Source organism: Myxocyprinus asiaticus, chromosome 25 (genome assembly GCF_019703515.2).
Source record: "Myxocyprinus asiaticus isolate MX2 ecotype Aquarium Trade chromosome 25, UBuf_Myxa_2, whole genome shotgun sequence".
Lineage (NCBI taxonomy): Eukaryota > Metazoa > Chordata > Actinopteri > Cypriniformes > Catostomidae > Myxocyprinus > Myxocyprinus asiaticus.
This window is the reverse complement of record NC_059368.1, coordinates 23,785,384-23,805,296: the sequence shown is the minus strand read 5'-3', so window position 1 is coordinate 23,805,296 and position 19,913 is coordinate 23,785,384. Positions and strand designations below refer to the sequence as shown.

Here is a 19,913-nt window from a genome sequence, read left to right as displayed (position 1 = left end):
TCTTCTGTTGTGTAATTCTGTCTCACAAAATGTGTATAGAAACACCGGACTTAAGTGATCCGACAGCAAAGCTGTCACGAGGGATCTTGTAGGCGTACATGGACTGTTTGAGTTTAGAGGGATGGACACCAGTTGGCACTGTCGTGCGCAGGGTTAATGAGCACATTTTTCTTTTTTCTGTTTGTTTGGTTTGGGGGGAAGTTTGGGGTTTGATTGTTGCACTAATGTTGAAATGTGGTCTTTATATTTTTATTTTTGACACACAATCTATTTTTTCTTATATGTCAAAATGTCAAATGTTAATATGAGTGGATTGTCTCTCTCCACGTGGAATGTGAATGGGCTGGGGCACCCCATTCTTAAACGTAAGAAATATGATACAGTGTTTCTTCAAGAAATGCATCTTTCCTAGCAGGAAGCTGAAAAATTTGGGAAGATATGGGGTGGACATTTTTTCTTTAGTTCTGGCTCAAGTAAGAGAAGGGAAGTCCTAATTTAAAGATAAATTAGGAAGAGTCATTATTGTTTTAGCTGAAATTCAGGGGCAAAGGCTGATTTTGGCTAATATTTACACACCTAACGCTGATGATCAGGACTTTTTTTTATAGATCTTGAAGGGATGTTGCAAGCCGCTGGCACCCCTCATGATATAATACTGGGAGGAGACTTTAATCTTTTGATGGACTCAGTCCTTGATCATAATGAAGCAGAAGTGTGTAAGCCCACTAGAGCAACACTGACGCTTCACAGGATGTGTACAATTCTTGGTCTTACAGATATTTGGAGACTTTTGAACCTATCTGGTAGGGACTATAAATTTCTAGAATAGATTTATATATATATATATATATATATATATATCTAAGTCCTCATTTCATCTGTTGTGGATTGCTCAATTGGAAACATCTTAGTCTCAGATCACGCTCTGGTGAGTTTAGAGGTGTTGACACATACGGAGAAAAAAAAATCATATAGTTGGAGCTTTAATGTATCCCTTTTGCAAAATCCTGAATTCCAACAAATGTTAAAGGCTGAAATCAATGTTTATATGGAGACCAACTGGTCCTCAGTATCCTCTGTTGGCATGGCTTGGGAGGCACTTAAAGGAATAGTTTGCTGATAATTTACTCATTCTTAGGCGGTCCTTATGGGTTGGATCATACAGTATGCCTCATTCACCAAAAAATCCAAAGCACGAGAACTCGTGGAGTTGGAAGGGAATATTAAAAGTGCCGAGGCAGAGCTGAAGCGCCGAATGTCGTCTGATGGCCTCAGAGAATTGACCCCACTGAAATACAGATATAATACTATTTTGTCGCGGAAGGTGGAGTTTTGGCTATTCAGGGCAAGACAGTTGTATTTTGAGTCAGGGGACAAAGCAGAGAAGCTTTTGGCTAGATACACTATATGGCCAAAAGTTTGTGGACACCCCCTTCTAATTAACGAATTTGGTTACTCCATCAAATCCAGTAAAAAAAAAAATCTTAATGTTCCTTTATGTAATGTCTTGGACTTTGTGTGCTTCCAAATTTGTGGCAGCTGTTTGAGGATAGCCCTTTTCTGTTCTAGCATGACAATGCCCCTGTGAACAAAGTGAGGTCCATAAAGAAATGGTTTACTGTGTCTGGCATGGAAGAAATTGACTGGCCTGCACAAAGCCCAGACCTGAACCCCACTGATCACTTTTGGGTTGAACTGGAACAGCAACTGTAAGTCAGGCCCCATCGACTAACATCAGTTCTTAACCTCACTGATAGCCTTGTGTCTGAATGAGAGCAAATCCCTGCAGCCATGATACTACATACAGTATAGTGGAAAGCCTTCCCAAAAGAGTGGAAGCTGTTATTACAGCAAAGGGGGAAATTGATGCCTAAGGTTTTGAAATCAAATGTTCATCAAGCACATATGGTGTCCACAAACCTTTGGCCATATAGTGTATATAAAGCAGAAAGAGTCTTTTTCTAACATTCCCTCAGTGAAATCTGTTGGTGGTCAAATATTTACCTCAGCCATTGATATTAATAATGCTAATAAAGATTGTTCTGTCGTGCCCTGGAACCATTAGCAGCCGCGATGAGAAAGGAAGATGATTTTCCAGGGGTGGTTGCGGGAGGTATGGCGCATAAGCTTTTGCTCTATGCAGATGATATTTTATTATTCGTCTCCGACCCCACTAAATCTATGCCTTGCCTCCATAGAATTATTAATTCCTTTTCTATGTTCTCAGGATACAGAGTCAATTGGTCTAAATCCGAAACTTTGGCTCTGACAGCATAATGCCCAGCGACGGCTTTTCAGCCGGGCATCTTCCAGTGGCCCAAACAGGGCATTAAGTATTTGGGTATTTTATTCCCAGCAAATTTGTGTGATTTAGTTAGAGTTAATTTTGACCCCTTAATAAAAAGGTTTTCGAGCGATGTGGGCAGGTGGGCTTCATTACATTTGTCTATGATTGGGAAAGTTAATGTTATTAAAATGAATTGTATTCCAAAATTCAACTACCTGCTACAATCTTTCCCTGTAGATGTCCCCCTCTTTTATTTCAAGCAATTTGATAGCATACCTAAGTCCTTCATTTGGAATGGTAAACATCCCAGATTACATTTCAATAAGTTACATAGGCCGATTGACAAAGGTGGGCTAGGCCTACCCAAGATTTTGTTTTATTATTATACATTTGGTCTCAGACATTTGGCTCATTGGTCGCTTCCACCTGAGAGAGCCCCTCCCTGATTTTGTATTGAACAGGAAGTTCTGGCCCCTATTTTGCCATTGCAAAGCCTTTCTATTAAACTAACCAGAGAAGTTAAGTTACACCCCGTTATCTCGCATTTGCACTCGGTATGGACAAAAGTGTCCAGAGTGTTTAATTCAAACATTTATTTAAATGTTGCCTCGAGCATATGGCTGAACCCCAAATTATGTATCAACAAGTCCCCTTTTTGCTGGTCAGAGTGGATCAGGAGGGGGGTTACTACAGTCGGTGACCTGTATGAGAGTAGAGTGTTGAGATCCTTTGAAAATTTGGTTCAACAATTTGGGATTCCCAGATCTCAGTTCTGTAAGTATTTACAGCTGCACCACCTGATCTATACTGTTTTTGGGAGTAGTTTACACCCCCCTAAAGCGGCAGATACTCTGGGAGTGGTGATTACTGCTTTTGGGAAAGGTCATGAGGCATCAGTGTATTACTCCCTGCTAATTCAGAGTCTGGGGGACGGAACTTCAACTTCTCTTAAGAGATTATGGGAGAAAGATTTAAATTTGGTAGTGGAGGAGAGTGTGGGCTAGGATTCTAAATAACATCAAGCCTGCATCTAGAGATGCAAGGGAGCTCCTTATGCAATTCAAGATTTTACATAGAGTCTATTGGACCCCCTCTAGATTGTATAGGCTTGGTCTTAAAGACACACCCACCTGCTGGCGATATCAATCAGAAGATGGAGACACAACCCATGTCTTTTGGGGATGTGTTAAGATCCAAGAATTTTGGTTGAAGATTCAGAGTTTTATGTGTGAGGTATTGAGCACTCAAATTTCATGTTGCCCCAAACTCTGTATTTTAGGTGATGGGGCGGTCATTAATATGGAGAATAAGCACATAAAAACTGGGTCCTAACTAGCGTTATGATCGCCAGACAGACCATTTTAAGGGGTTGGAAGTTGGCTAGAGTGGTGTTCGGAGATGGGCAGGGTGGCAGCTTTTGAAGAGGGGTCATCCAGAAGACTGGGGAATTTAGACATGTTTGTGGGGAAATGGGGCAAATATCTGGCTTTTTTGGAGGGCTCTTGGGGAGGGACAGTGGAGAGAGAGATGTAGTGGATGTGTGTGATTACTATATATTTTTTGTTTTGTTTTTTTGTTTGTTTGTGTGTCTATAATTACGTGACCACTGGGGTGTTGTTGGGGATTGGGGGTGGGAGGTAATAGTGAGGGTTAAATATTGATTCTGTTTGTATATGTTTTGCTTTTCTTTGTTTAATAGATGAATCAATAAAAAATGTTAATCACAAATAGTCAAGCAAATGTTCAGTGAGCCAGTCCACTCGACTGCAACATGAGTGCAGGCAAATTACTTAATCACTCCAATGTCTTTGCAAGAAATACTCCACAAAACAAACTCCAGCCAATAGGAGGAATAAGTACAAAGAGCGTGTAGGTTCATCCATAAAACTGTCCTGAAGGTGTGCCACTCTGCAATATAAACTCCATCCACTAGGCGGAACCAGCACAAAAAAAAAAAGCGCTCAGTTTCCTCAAAGAGTCAAGCAAATATTCAGTGAGCCGGTCCACTCGGCTGCAAAGTGAATACCACAAGATGACTTACTCACTCCACTGACTTTATGAAGAACATCGCTTGCTGTGGGCATGTGAATGTTTTACTGCCCTCCTTAGTATCTATTCTCAATTTGGCCCGGAATATCAATATTCCGTTGATATAAAAGTTTCTTGCATTCCTTGAATCGATCATGTTTCTCTCTTGTCGAATTCACAAAGTATGGGAACAAGAAAATGCTTTTTTGCACAAGAAATTTGGCCAGAATTGATCGGGGCCTGCCTCCCTCCGCGGATCTCCGAGCCGGAACCCTGTGAGCTTACTCGATTTCCAGCTTATGGCCTGCTATGTCGAGCAGATTCGGAAGGAGCCCATGTAGGAATTTCACCATATCCTGTCCTTCTTCGCCCTCAGGAATTCCGATGAAACGGAAGTTATTCCGCCGGCAACGGTTCTCCATGTCCTCCAACTTCTCACAGACACACTCCAAATCCACCTTGGTCGCTAGCGGATTAGCAGATAATTCCCTCTCCGATGACTCCAGATAATCGATCCATTTCTCAACATCCCTGACTCTTGTAACCATCTCAGTGAACTTTGCTTCCATGGCAGTGATCGATCGACATATCACAGCAAGATCCTCCAAGTCAGCAACGACCTTCGTCAGCATTGCCGACATGTTCAGCATCTCTTGCCGCATTTCCCACACTTCTCAGACTAAGGGGGCTTTCACACTGGGCACGTTTGCTGCAGTCCGATTCCGAGTGCGATTGTTCCCGGTGCCCCCCGCAGCTTTGGTCTGGTTTCACACTCACTTGATTCTATCGAACCCCGGTCCATTTGCGTTCATCTTACTTCATCACAAACACGCATGGAGAACACAACGCGACTCATCATACTTTTTGTTTTTTTGGTGCCATTATGCACAGCAGAGTGAACGAAAACTGTGTATATGTGCGCTTCATGGTGTAATCATCAGATGTCCAGGGGAAGGCGGCTTGCTGCTACTTGCAAACAGCGTTTTTTGAGGAGACGGCTGATTGCAAGGAATTCATTTGCATCTTTGTTTACACTGCACGCTTACGCTGGTGTCCAAGGTGAAGTTATCGCCACTGTCATCTCCTATTATACCCTATATTTATAACCTATAATAGTATTTATATATAGTATTTATAAGGTGTATAGATAGATAGATAGATAGATGTCGTCATCGGCTAAAACGCGCAGGTTACTTTACTTCCTGAACGAGTGCGCACCGAGTCTGAGTTGCTTTCACATTCACGTGAATCGCGCTACAGTTCCATTGCAACCGAACTCAGACCACCTCCTACAGGTAGTCTCGGCTTCGGTACCGCGGTGCGCTGCCCGGTCCGCATGACAGCTTTCACATTACCAATTTTTCATGCGAACCGTGCTGTGTTTCGAACTAAACTGCCAGTGTGAAAGCACCCTAAATCGACTACCTGGTTCGCGGCCTGCTCGGGGGCGTCAACTTGAGCATGTAATTGTCTTTTAATGTCTCCAGAGCCCGAGGATTTTTAATTCTTTGAAATATTGTCCTCCTAGAACAGTTATGTAACAGAGTGTAACGAATCTCACCGGTTTATGTCATTAAAAGTGTTAAAACTAGCAAAGTGCGCAGAGCTCCCCGTTCACACGTCCGAGTCTCGCATGGCGTCACGTGACTCCCTCTATCGGGTTATATATATATATATATATATATATATATATATATATATATATATATATATATATATATATATATATAATTTAAAACAAGCAAATATTAATAATTCAATATTTTTCTAAACTTTTATGACATGACAAATGCAATATGCTTTGTAGATCACAACTGCTGTTCACCATAAAATAATTGATCCAGTTTAATCCTTTTGTCTTGCACTTTTCAAAAGCTCTTCAGGTAAAGGCGATGAAAGTGGATAGTCTCTCCATGAACGTGTACCAAGCGGTGACGGTTGCTAAGGGGAAATTTTGCACCAAACATTGCAGACAAACTTGAGTTTTGAGTGACATTTGTTTCACCCTATCACCTCAGAGTTAACGTGTGCGAGGACCAATCGCATCACTCCTTATAATCGAGTTGTCCCGCCTGCCCGCTTGAGACCGCCCTCCCTGTCGAAAATCTTTATGTGAGCTGTGCTGATGCTGCCAGTGCTCGCTGTTTATCTGGAAAATAGAAGGTAAGAAATGATTATGTTTGTCACATTGTGTCTGTTTTATTCATTTAATATGGCAGTGCTCTGCTTTAAAGTGCCCCTCAGTGTCATTTTGTAGGGTGTCAAAGCGACTGCTCGTTTTGCTTTGCAGTTTGCGAAGCACTCTGTTGGTGGTTGTGTTATCATTAGTTTGGCTAGCGACTAGCTGATCGTTCAAGGCCCAGAAACCGGCTAGATGCTTTTAAAACATTGCAGTCCTATGTTTATCATGTGCTTATGTTATGATATTTTTATTGCTGTCATTTGTCAACCCCTATAACATATCTTGTTGTTTGTGTAAGCGCAGTAATAACTGATCTCAGTAGTCTCTCTCTCTCTCTGCTTGATGTTGTACTCTGTTATTTGAATGCAGTGGACAGCTTGAAAGTGTTCTTACACGATTTTTCTCTCTGTGTCTGATTCTTCCGTTATCTCCTCTTTGGTCCCTTCTCCCCCTTTCAAGGGTGGTGGGTAATTCTGACATGTCATATTTAATTAATTAGCCTCTTTATACTGTCTGGCCCTCTTCAGCTTTTTGTTTGGCATAGTTTGTCCACCATGGCTGTATCCCATAGGTTTGATTAAAATTGTCAAGGCCAGATGACAGCTATAGTGATTCCCAGCATGCAGCTGGATTCTGTGTGGAAATAAAATGAACTTTTCACTCATCAGGAGGTGCTCTGCTTGAGTTGGTTTAATAATTTCTGCTGGCACCGTGAATGAATGACAGGCTTGTGGAGCTCCCATATGCAGCTGAATGTGACTTGCAAAATGCATCATCAGACAAAGAATGCTGTCATTAGAATAGTTTTTTGCTCATCTTTTTTCTGTGACTTTCCTTTGATTGCTCTTTTTTAAGTACCTTTTTCTGAGTATTATTTGCTGATGCGTTCATTGCGTATGTGTGTGTGTTTTGTTCCCAGCATGAGAAGTATTCAACTGCACAGACATGGATAAATATGAGAGGTTGAAGAAAATTGGGGAGGGATCCTTTGGGAAAGCCATCCTGGTCAAGTCAAGGGCAGATGGCCGACAATATGTTATCAAGGAGATTGGCATCTCCAGGGTAAACCAATGACCTCCTTTTCTTAAACATCACATGACTGGGTGATATGATAATAGGCAGTCCTAAAGATATATATTGATTCTTTTGCTGAACTGGATGGACAGTCAAAACATGATCTTCCCTTTACATACACTGTTCTTCAGATGTCCAACAAAGAAAGACAAGAGTCACGTAAAGAGGTGTCAGTTCTGGCCAACATGAGTCATCCTAACATTGTCCAGTACAAGGAATCCTTTGAAGGTAAATATGTCTCATTCGATGCAGAAGTGATATTAAAATGTGACACTTTGCTGCCCAGCTCTGGCATGACAAATGCATGTTTAAGAGTGAGCAATGTTTAGTTGACAGATCTTGATTATTCTGAGAACATTATTTCCTGCACAAACTAGACTCCTTGTCTGTTTCTAAAGGGAGGTCTCTGATTGATTGCCAGATGAGTTCTGCATGATCTGGTGGAGGTCCAGGCTCTTGAATTAAATTGTGGAGAGGATGTCGTTGAGCTAATGATAGTTTCTCTTCATAAAGTCATGCAGTGCCTCTGACATCCAAATTGCAGGGTAGTTAGTGACATGGTTATATACAGTTGAGTGCGTAAGTTTGCATCCCCCTTTTGTCTCACCAGTTTACACATCCCTTTCAGAATGTATACAACTATAAGAGGTGAAAGGTCATATTATTTTATTTATTACTGCCCTTCAGAAGCTGCATTACAGATATTTATATATATCCCACAAAACAAAATTATAACAGTCTACACAAACCATCCAAAGTTTACATGATCGCCTTGATTCTTAAAGGAATAGTTCACCCAAAAATTAAAATTCTCTCATCATTTAGTCACCCTCATACTGTCTCAGATGTGTATGACTTTCTTTCTTCAGCGGAACCCAAAGATTTTTATAAGAATATCTCAGCTCTGTAGGTCCATACAATGCAAGTGAATGGTGATGAGAACTTTGAATCTCCAAAAAGTACATAAATCTAATCCATAAGACTCCAGTGGTTAAATCCATATCTTCTGAAGTAATGATAGGTGTGGGTGTGAAACAGAACAATATTTAAGTCCTTTTTTACTATAAATCTCCACCTTTTACCAGCTCCGACCAGTAGGTTGCGATATGCACAAGTTACAAAAAACAAAAGAAAGAAGTGAAAGCTAAGATATATTGTAAAAAAAGATTTAAATATTGATCTGTTTCACACCCACGCCTATCATATTGCTTCAGAAGACATGGATTAAACCACTGGAGACTTATGGATTAGATTTATGTACTTTCTGGAGATTCAAAGTTCTCATCACCATTCACTTGCATTGTATGGACCTACAGAGCTGAGATATTCTTCTAAAAATCTTCATTTGTGCTCTGCAGAAGAAAGTCATACATATCTGAGATGGCATGAGGGTTAGCAAATTATGAGAGAATTTTCATTTTAATAAACATGTAATGCTTTGCTTTCTTGAGATCAGTGAATGTTTCCACCTTTTGTAGTAGTTGTGTCTGAGCCCCTCAAAATGTCAAAAGCTGTATATCAACATCATACAGCCACTATTGGGAAGAACTCAGATATGCAGAAGATGCCGGGAAACCAAAGAACGTGCAGTACCATGGATTTATCTTAAGCAGAGTGGCCAGCTTCACTGCTCGGGACAAAGCAGGGACTCACGCACGACTATCACAAAAGATGCAAACAGTCATTGATTATCAAGGAAGCAACACACCAAAAGGATAATTTGTGTAAATGATTTATTATTTTGTCTTGTGGAGTAAATGTAAATATCTGTTATGTCAAATAGCTTTATCAAGGCAGTATTAAATAAAAAACAAAATATGCTAATATTTATTATTTTTTAATTTGTTGAACATCTTGCAGGTTCTGCCAGGGGGATGCAAACTTATGCTCTCAAGTGTAAATGTAAAAGGTGCACTCAATAACTTTTTGCTTGTCATCTTGGACTTATAGTGACATCTAGTGGGGTGTATGCAGCATCATTCAAAATCAATAGTTTTTAGTTAAAGGTCCCATTGTAGAAATTCACTTTTCACAATCAGCCATGATTCATTTAATCCAAGAGTGAAAGTGTCCAATAACAAGATGGTTACTGAGATTAAGCGAGTAGTATTCAGCCGGTAATGTGATTCTAAAATGGCAGCCCCCATGAGGGCGCCCCTGCCTCATGTAGAATAAAAGAGCTTTTATAAGGTTCCTGATATGACTAGAGTCCTCATCTCATGTAAGTGGTCATGATTCTTTAGGAGTGAAAATGTTTAATGGGGAAAAAATTACTGAGTGCACCTTTAATGAAATTAACAGTAGGGCTGATACGATTAGTCGGCGTTATCGACAATAAATAAAAAAAATGTTGATAAAACTTTTAATTGTCGAATAGTCATTTGATCTCATTTAACGTAACATGAGATCACATTAAACTGTAATGATGACACGTGAGAGCAGCACTGCAGTTCGCGCCTGACTGAGGAGAGGAAGCAGCTCACAGTCCAGACGCACTAAACTTTCCAAACAGCTTCAGGTGATGTAGATCGCAAAGTATGAGGAAACTATAATGCAAAAATACAAAATAAGTAAACAGAGGCACTCCCATTGTGAAATACAGCAGAGCCGGAGCTGCCATCCCACTGAAGCAAAACTTTCATGTCAGAGTGTCTTTAAAGGAAACACCTCACTGTTATATCTTTAATGCATCCTTTATTTAAGTTCAAATAATAAGGAAGCAGGTAATGTAAATAAGTATATACTCTGAAACTGGCATGTCTCTGTGCGTTCAGCGCCGCTTCTATGAGTCGCGTGAAGTGACCCGATCTAAGGGGGAGAGATTGAAACTGCACCCAGCTGTGGCACACTCTGGGGCGGGCATGCTCGTCCCTCGCGCACGCTTGCTGCAGCTAGATTATAACATGATGGCTCGCCACAAAGTGAATCATAATACATATGTGTTACAGTGTGTATCTTTTTGTGAAGAAAATCTGCGATATGCAGCTCTATTAAGAAGAGAGAGTTTGTTTTTTGAGAGTTAAAGATGGATCAATGTGAACAAATGATGAGAGAGGGTAGTCGTCATCCATTATCTACACTGCAACTAAATACTTTTTTGATTTGTTGTTGTTTTGGCTTGTTTTCCAATATAAATATCTAAAACTCCTTTAAAATAAAGTACATTTAGGAGCTATACTGCAGAAGACAAATTTGTTGTCTGAGAATGTTGAATATAATATTAAATATTTCAATATTTTAAAATATCTAAAAATCCTTAAAATGAGACATTTACCTGAGAAGCAACATATATTTAGACTTGCTTTTAGAGAATAGATCTTGAATATATGTATATTTTGTCTTTACTGCACTCGCAGAAGTATAACCAAGTGAAAATCAAGTCTAAATATCTTATATGTGGTTTCTCAGGTAAATGTATCCTGTTTTAAGGATTTTTAGATATTTTTAAATGGAAAACAAGACAAAACACTTGATTACAATATGATTTTTCTGCAGTGAATGATTTCACTGAATTAAACATAATAAAAAGTATTTTTTTCCTTTAATTCAATGAATGTCATTTAGAGGTATTTTTAAAATATGATTTTGTCCTCTTTATTATTAGTAAGTAGGGCTGCACGTTTATAGCAAAAATCATAATTGTCGATTATTGCCCTTGATATTGTAATATTAAATTACTGTGACATCACAAAGCAAGCAACCATGTTGTTCTTCAGAGTAGCAGATTTCAGTGGTTGATATGAGCTGCTCTCCAGTTTCTTTTAAGCATTAAATAGTGTAATAATGTTTGTTAATGTTAGGCCAAATAAAAATGAATTAAATGGATATCTATGGTATAGAATAAATTAAATGATTGCTAAATTACAGCTTAAATTATTAGTCAACATACAGTAAATAATATGACATATTCAATATTCAAACTTATTAACAGCCGATTTAAATTGACCAAGTTACTTACTGCGTTCAGTAAGCCCTTTGGTGGCAAGATGGGACCATTCATCCCGTTAGATCTTCAGTGGTGATCTTGTTCATGTAAGATCATCGTTAGATCGTTTTTGGCCTCAGTGGTTGCACTTTGGAAATTAAAAACAATCATTTGCGATCGGAGTTTGTGCGATTCGTAAAAATGTTAAATCTACTAATACCAGTTGTGTGGCAAATGGGTCTTATTAGAGCAGACACGATAACAATGAAGGTGATTCCTGAAATATGCTATTCATGCAATATTCTTTATCTTGGCTACACCTCCAAAACAAACTTAGAACAGTTACGCTGAATTACTTTATTGCTATTTTGTAACTTTGCTACTTATTAACATGACAAAACAAAACTGTTATTACATTTTTAATAAATTGTGCACAGAAATTGAGCAACGCGACAAACTTTCCCATTACAATGTCTGAAGCTGTCACTCACTGCAGGTTTACACTGTTTGAGACCTGCATTTCGACACGAGCTCAATGACGCTCCTCACAAAGTCCTGTACTCTCGCGAATATCTATGTTATCTGTCTAAATCAGCATAATAAATAAATTATTTACACCGCGTCTACGCCTTGATTAGAACGGGATCGTTTTATTTTTGTTGTGTTTCTCATTTGTTTCAAGTGCTTTTCGCTCTTATTCTACAGCTTGTTTTCAAGTGTCAGGTGATGTTTCTGCAGTATTAATGTTCGTGTGCCACCGTGAACAGAGGTAGGACATAAAGCAAGCATCTGGGCATTCAGATGGTTTAAAACATGCGCATTAGGATCAGTTGTCATTACTGATAGGACGGAGTGCTAATTTATGCGGCTCTGATTGGCCATTGCTGTTTCATTGCTCAACAGACATGTTAGTTATTGGTTAGAATACTCAACCATTGCAAAAACACATTGTAAATAGAAACCATTGACACAACAGGAGCAGACGTAAATTGAACGCTGTAATCGTCAGTTTTCACGATTACATAGTCATGGCAGCCGTAATCGCGATTAGTTTTTCGATTAATTATGCAGCCTTATTAGTAAGAATGTTTATACAACCTTTTAAGTCAAGGTACAAGCTGAATAGTCGGTTAAAAGCTAATGATCTTTTTAATAATCGCCCGAATAGTTGAATAATCGTAGATTAGTCGATTATCAAAATAATCGTTAGTTGCAGCCCTAATTAGCAGGAGAACTAGCCAGTGTTGCTTGGTCAGGGTGGTCAGGATAGTCAAATCAACGTATAAATGTTTACTGGTGATTGACTTTGGATATTAAACTGGGATAGAATACAGTACTTTAACTTCATACATTTTTTTTTTTTTACACATTCCAGCTTTAAATGTGAAGGAGCCACTAAAGCTGTGAACTGAACCATTGCTGTTAATTTGTCATTAAAGAGCAGTCATTTTTTCTCCTGCAGAGAGTGGTTGTTTGTACATAGTAATGGACTACTGTGAGGGAGGAGACCTGTTTAAGAAGATCAATAATCAAAAAGGGTCTCTCTTCCAAGAGGAACAGGTGAGAGGAAAATATAAACACGTCAATTGCAGTTCATCATCCAACAACCAAAAATAGATAAATAGCAAAACAGAAATATTTTATTAAGATCCAAATGTACAATAGCTGACAGCACAACTGTTGCTGAATTTTGCTCACTATTATATAGTAAGTTTGTTGCAGGGTGGCAGTAAATTTAATAACAAGAATCATCTCAAAATGTTGTTGTCTGAGGTATTGATTCCCTATCTGTTGTTTTCTGGAAGATTCTCGACTGGTTTGTGCAGATCTGCCTGGCTCTTAAACACGTACATGATCGCAAAATCCTACACAGGGACATCAAATCACAGGTACTGTTCTTTCTCTTACAAAACAACACTTAGTGTCAAATGCACAGTGTCCTTAGATTCTGACATGTGCCTAATGCATGGTTTCTGCTTTTGTTTTCTTTTAAGAATATTTTTCTGACCAAAGATGGTACTGTACAGCTGGGGGACTTTGGAATCGCCAGAGTTTTGAACAGGCAAGGCGCTGTAATATTCACTCACCATTTCAAATTGATTTCACACACACAAAACATAGTATATTCTGTGAGAATTGTATTCATGGACAGTGTGGTTATGTGTGCAGCACTGTGGAGTTGGCAAGGACCTGTATCGGCACACCTTACTACCTGTCACCAGAGATATGTGAAAATAAACCATACAACAACAAGAGGTAAAGCACTTATCTGTATGTGTTTTTATGAATGTGTGTCTGATCCCTTCAGCTATTGTACATATCGATCCCATTATAGTTCTTTGTTCCTGCACTGTGTTTAACTTAATCAGTCTGAATATTCTTAAAGCTACTTTTGACCACTGTTGATGAACACAGGCTGTATTAGTTACAAGTTATATATATCTGAATTATTAGCTCAGTTTTTATGCATTCTACATGAGTTTGTGTAAGGCTTAAGGTTGTTCAATGGTATTCAAGATCACTAGATGCTTTTATATGCTTTATGGTGGAGCGTGCGCGTTTGCATGTGTGCGTGTGTGAGTTATGCACATGCTCCACCCCACAATTTACCATTTGTCCCACTTCCTCCCTTTCTGTCTGATTTGTTTTTTTGCCTTCTCTTTCTATTTCTTTCTCCTTCATTCTATCGGGTCTCCCCCTAGTGATATCTGGGCCCTGGGATGTGTCCTATATGAAATGTGTACGCTTAAGCATGCTGTAAGTACCTCATGCTCTCAAGTCTAGTTTCTGTGTGTAAGAGGTTTTTGAATAAGTGTGCTTTTTTTTATGTGAATGATAAAACAGAACCAGCCCTTTAATGTCTGTTAAATCTCTCTCTGTATGTAGGACTCCTCTTGCTCTCCCCATCCCTCTCTCCCTTCTTTCATTATTTACACCATAAATATTCTGAGGAGACTAATATTTTACAGTCTGACAGTCGAGAGTTGAGTGAAATTTCGACGGATTTAAAAATGAGATGATGTATTAAAATGTATTAATGTTTAATAACTGTATTAAAAATATTATTACATGGTATTGTTACGCCATAATACGATTGCACATTTTTACACATTTTTTACAAATTTATTTACATTTATGCACATTTATTTTTTGACCATTTATAGTGTTTTTTTTCTGGCATACAATGTGATATTAAGAATTAAACATATTTAAACTAAGTAAAGAACTAAAGTAAATAAACTACGTGGACAGATAATGTTAGACTACAAAAAGCGCTTGCATTAATTTTGAATGTCTGTTCCAATGTCTATCTGGATCTGGATTTCTGTACATCAGATTATGGCCACTGAAAATGATTCAGGTAGTCCCAAAGCAAGTAGATTAAGGAAATTTACGTTCTGCATATGTAAATTAAATGTATGCAATGATATTACATTTACATTTAGGGTTCTGTTATATTTAACTTGAGTGAATATGCTGTTTTCATGTTGAGTTTGTTAGATGAGATGATCATGATCAATTATGTCTTTCTTGCTCAGTTTGAGGCAGGAAACATGAAGAACCTGGTGTTGAAGATCATCCGTGGTTCGTACCCACTTGTTTCAGTGCATTACTCACTAGACCTGCGTTCTCTCCTGGCCCAGCTGTTCAAGCGCAACCCCCGGGAGAGACCCTCCGTCTCTGCCATTTTGGACAAGCCTTTTCTTGCACGCAGGATTCACAAGTTTCTCAGCCCTCAGGTGACACGCACGCACACACACATTCAATTAGCAGTTTGATGAATCATATCAACAGTTTGTGCCTGGTAACTCACATGCTATATAACTCTCAGGTCTAATTCTAATTCCAGACCTTTTCCAGCATGTTGTTTAAATGTCCCCTTGTGTGTTGCAGCTCATTGCTCAGGAATTCAGCCGCTCACTTCATCTTAATCAGCCTAAAATGAGTGTGGCCCAGGGTGTACCAGGTAAACACATTCTCTCACAATTGCATATTCAGTATGCAGTAATGAATTATTGAGATGTGCATGAAGTATTTTGTTAAATGGTTCTCTTGATCTCCTGTCAATCAAATACCAAATATCTCTTATGCCCCGTAAACATACCATGACTTTATTTTTATTTTTATTTTTTTCTGGACTGCAGTTTAAAGTGTTTTTTGGATCGTTCCACAGAAAAAAACATTGAAAAAAAATATCTTTCCTAGAACATTCAGTAGACAAAAAAACGTCAGACATCACGAGTTATCTGAAAATTAGATGGGATCTAGGAGCTTTATACAGCACGTGTCATTGAAGTCTATCCCTCACAGACTCATTTTCATTCATGTTAAAAATCAAAGATGGCACTACTGTTAATAAGGTCTATAGAAGTGAAAGGCTTGGCTACAAATCACTTTTTGAAAATGCCCCTTTTCTCTGCACTCCCCAGCCAAACGCCCCGCCCCTAGCCCCATCCCAATCTCCCCAGCTCAGAAAATCACCAAGCCAGCCGCAAAATATGGAGTGCCTTTAACTGCTCGAAGACCATCTGAAGCTATCAGGAAGGTCCCAGATGCTGCAAGGAAACCAGTCAAAAAGGTGAGAGCCATGGGCCTGATGGGGAAAGGGAGAACCATGAGTTCCACTGGCTAATCCATCCCCATGGTTTGCCCATGAATTAACACTGAGCCTGAATGTTAAGTAGGGGCATTGAGGGGAAGGTTTTCTGAGCAAGGAGAGCAATACTATGTATGTACTATGTATGAGAGCGAGAGACCTCTGATCCTCGCCTCCGATGTCATGTGTTGTCCAGGCCCCCCCTCCCGCAGCAGCTCAGAGGAGACTGAGTCGAGTGGAGGAGGAGAGGAGAAAGCATGAGGTACCTCAGAGAGCGCCCCTATATACAGCCCACTGTACTTATACCCAGCCCTGTGCCCGGTTGCATAAAACACTTTAAGTTTTTCCCTTAAGTAGAACACTTAAAGCGTGATTTCCCCTTACCAAAGGGAATGACTTGAGGGTGTTGCATATAATAACTTAGACACTTCTCTTAGGTAAGGGAAATCATTAAGACATTTACTACAGTGAGCCAGGTTTTACCGTAATACAACTTTACTGTTATCATGGACACAGCACGTCTCTGCCAACTTTCAGAAGATCGGAAGTGTCCTTATAAAAATATGAGCAATTTTACCATATAGAAAACACTTTTCATGTGTCAATTATTATCCGATTTCTTCTGAAGCATCGCTTAAACGGTGTTGTCACATGGCACCTGTTACTTTTCTCAGCACATGTCAAGAGGATGCACAAATCACAATCGTATGTGATTACTGCATAAATAATTTTTCTAACTCATTCTTGGAGGTTACACGGGCGGATTTCCATTTGTATCTGAGGTACAATCCTCAAAATTAATAGAATCGAACACTTTTTTGTGTACAAATCTTTCCTGTGTAAGTCAAAAAACGCCCTGAGTTTTGCATGCAGACCATTTAATGAAGGATTCTGCTTTTACTGCCAGTAAGCACCCTCTTGAGAAAGACACCTTTGAATTTGAATGACTGTGCCCAGTAAGAGTTGGATTAGAGTTGCAAGATGTTAAGATGCTTGTATATAACTGTGCAGAGAACTGATTACCATCCCAAATTAAAAATATGTGGTGGTCAGTAGGGCTGTCGGATACATACAGTTGAAGTCATTAAAACTCATTTTTTAACCACTCCACAGATTTCATATTAGCAAACTATAGTTTTGGCAAGTTTTAAGAGTTGACTACTTTTAATTGACTATATCACAATTCCAGTGGGTCAAAAGTTTACATTCACTAAGTTAACTGTGCCTTTAAGCAGCTTGGAAAATTCCAGAAAATGATGTCAAACCTTTAGGCAATTAGCTTCTGATAGGAGGTGTACTGAATTGGAGGTGTACCTGTGGATGTATTTTAAGGCCTACCTTCAAACTCGGTGCCATTTTGCTTATAGGAAAATCAAAAGAAATCAGCCAAGACCTCAGAAAAAAAATTGTGGACCTCCACAAGTCTGGTTCATCCTTAGGAGCAATTTCCAAATGCCTGAAGGTACCACGTTCATCTGTACAAACAATAGTATGCAAGTATAAACACCATGGGACCACGCAGCCATAATACCACTCAGGAAGGAGACGCATTCTGTCTCCTAGAGATGAACGTAGTTTGGTGCAAGAAGTGTAAATCAATCCCAGAACATCAGCAAGATGCTGGAGGAAATGGGTAGACAAGTATCTATATCCAACGAGCCCTATATCGACATAACCTGAAAGGCTGCTCAGCAAGGAAGAAGCCACTGCTCCAAAACAGCCATAAAAAAGCCAGACTACAATTTGCGAGTGCACATGGGGACAAATATCTTACATTTTTGAGAAATTTACTCTGGTCTGATGAAACAAAAATTGAACTTTTTGACCATAAATGACCATCATTATGTTTGGAGGAAAAAGGGTGAGGCTTGCAAGCCGAAGAACACCATCCCAACCGTGAAGCATTGTGGTGGAAGCATCATGTTGTGGGGGTGCTTTGCTGCAGGAGGGACTGGTGCACTTTACAATATAGATTGCATCATGAGGAAGGAAAATTATGTGGATATATTGAAGAAACATCTTAAGACGTTAAAGCTCAGTTGCAAATGGGTCTTCCAAATGGACAGTGACCCCAAGCATACCTCCAAAGTTGTGGCAAAATGGCTTAAGGACAACAAAGTAAAGATATTGGAGTGGCCATCACAAAGCCCTGACCTCAATCTGATAGAAAATTAGTGGGCAGAACTGAAAAAGCGTGTGTGACTCAGTTACAGTACACCAGTTCTGTCTGGAGGAATGGGCCAAAATTCTAGCAACTTATTGTGAGAAGCTTGTGGAAGGCTACCCAAATCGTTTGACCCAAGTTAAATAATTTAAAGGCAATGCTACCAAATACTAACAAAGTGTATGTAAATGTATATAATGTATATAAGCTTTATAGAGGAATGACAATAAAAACCCACTTGACTTGTAAACTTCTGACCCACTGGGAATGTGATGAAAGAAATAAAAGCATTTCACATTCTTAAAATAAAGTAGTGATCCTAACTGACCTAAGACAGGGAATGTTTTCTACGATTAAATGTTAGGAATTGTGAAAAACTGAGTTTAAATGTATTTGGCTAAGGTGTATGTGAACTTCTGACTTCAACTGTATAAATATTCGCAATATATTGCAAATTCATTTCAATATGATTTTAATGCATCCATTCGTATAGTTTGTAAAAATGCAGAGAGCAGGTAAAACTAGGCACACTTCTGGAAAGTGTGTGTTCTTATCACTGTAGATCGCCCTCCAGCTTGTTAGCAATATCCCATATTGTGTGACGGTCAAATCTGTACTCCTGTAATAGTTTTTCATTGCTATAAGATAGTCTAAAGGGTTCTCTAACACGCAGAATCGCCTTAGCACACTAGTCTTCAGTTGGTTCTATAAACTTGGCCATTTCTTCATTTTTAGAAACCTTGTAACTCTTAACCGACACTTAAGGTGAAGTTTTGCTAACCTTAAGAAATACTAGGTAAATGGCAGTTAAGGAACACTTAAGGGTTATTTTCTTAGGGTGATCTTAAGGGGAAAACTGCTCTTAAGGTGCTTTATGTAACTTGGCACTGGTCCTTTCAACCCACTTAACCCTAACACAGATCATTTTTGTCCTCAACCAGTTCATTTTAAGCCCTATCTCAGAAATCCTTGTACAAGTTAATCCTGTGTGTCTCATTTAGTACAGGTTTTGATAAATAATTGGGTGGTTTAGCCTAGTGGGTAAAGATCTGGGATTGTAACCATAAGGTTATAGATTCAACCCTGCCAAGGACAACCCATCACCTTTCAGCATTGTGCCTTTTAGAAAAACATTTAAAGGGATAGTTCACCCAAAAAAGAAAATTCTCACATCATTTACTCACCCTTATGCATCCCAGATGTGTTACTTTCTTCCGCAGAACACAAACAAAGATTTTTAGAAGTATATCTCAGCTCTGTAGGTTCATACAATGCAAGTGAATGGTGACTAAACTTTGAAGCTCCAAAAAGCGCAAAGTCAGCATAAAGGTAATATAAATGACTCCAGTGGTTAAATCCATGTCTTTTAAAAAAAAAAAAAAATGTATCCCCTTTTCTCCCAATTTGGAATGCCCAATTCCCACTACTTACTAGGTCCTCATGGTGGTGCGGTTACTCACCTTAATCCAGGTGGCAGAGGACAAGTCTCAGTTGACTCCGCTTCTGAGACAGTCAATCCGCGCATCTTATCACATGGCTCCCTGTGAATGATACCGCAGAGACTCACAAAATGTGGAGGCTTATGCTACTCTCCGCAATCCATGCACAACTTACCACGCGCCCCATTGAGAGCGAGAACCCCTAATCGCGACCACA

At 39.2% G+C, this 19,913-nt stretch overlaps 1 protein-coding gene across 4 annotated transcripts in view; it reads left to right on the top strand.

Annotated features, from left to right (window-relative positions):
- The first annotated feature begins 6,414 nt into the window (after positions 1–6,414).
- The window catches only part of LOC127416368 (serine/threonine-protein kinase Nek1-like), a 34,899-nt gene continuing 21,400 nt past the window's right edge, over positions 6,415–19,913 (top strand). For 3 of the 4 annotated variants that reach the window (XM_051655690.1, XM_051655688.1, XM_051655687.1), the window contains exons 1-12: positions 6,415–6,478; positions 7,417–7,559; positions 7,703–7,799; positions 12,959–13,056; positions 13,302–13,385; positions 13,491–13,558; positions 13,666–13,752; positions 14,199–14,253; positions 15,036–15,236; positions 15,391–15,463; positions 15,927–16,075; positions 16,290–16,355. In XM_051655690.1, the coding sequence (XP_051511650.1) occupies positions 7,443–7,559; positions 7,703–7,799; positions 12,959–13,056; positions 13,302–13,385; positions 13,491–13,558; positions 13,666–13,752; positions 14,199–14,253; positions 15,036–15,236; positions 15,391–15,463; positions 15,927–16,075; positions 16,290–16,355 (1,095 nt within the window). In that variant the 5' untranslated portion in view covers positions 6,415–6,478; positions 7,417–7,442. The remainder of the gene's footprint in view (positions 6,479–7,416; positions 7,560–7,702; positions 7,800–12,958; positions 13,057–13,301; positions 13,386–13,490; positions 13,559–13,665; positions 13,753–14,198; positions 14,254–15,035; positions 15,237–15,390; positions 15,464–15,926; positions 16,076–16,289; positions 16,356–19,913) is intronic. The other variant, XM_051655689.1, reaches the window with a different exon arrangement.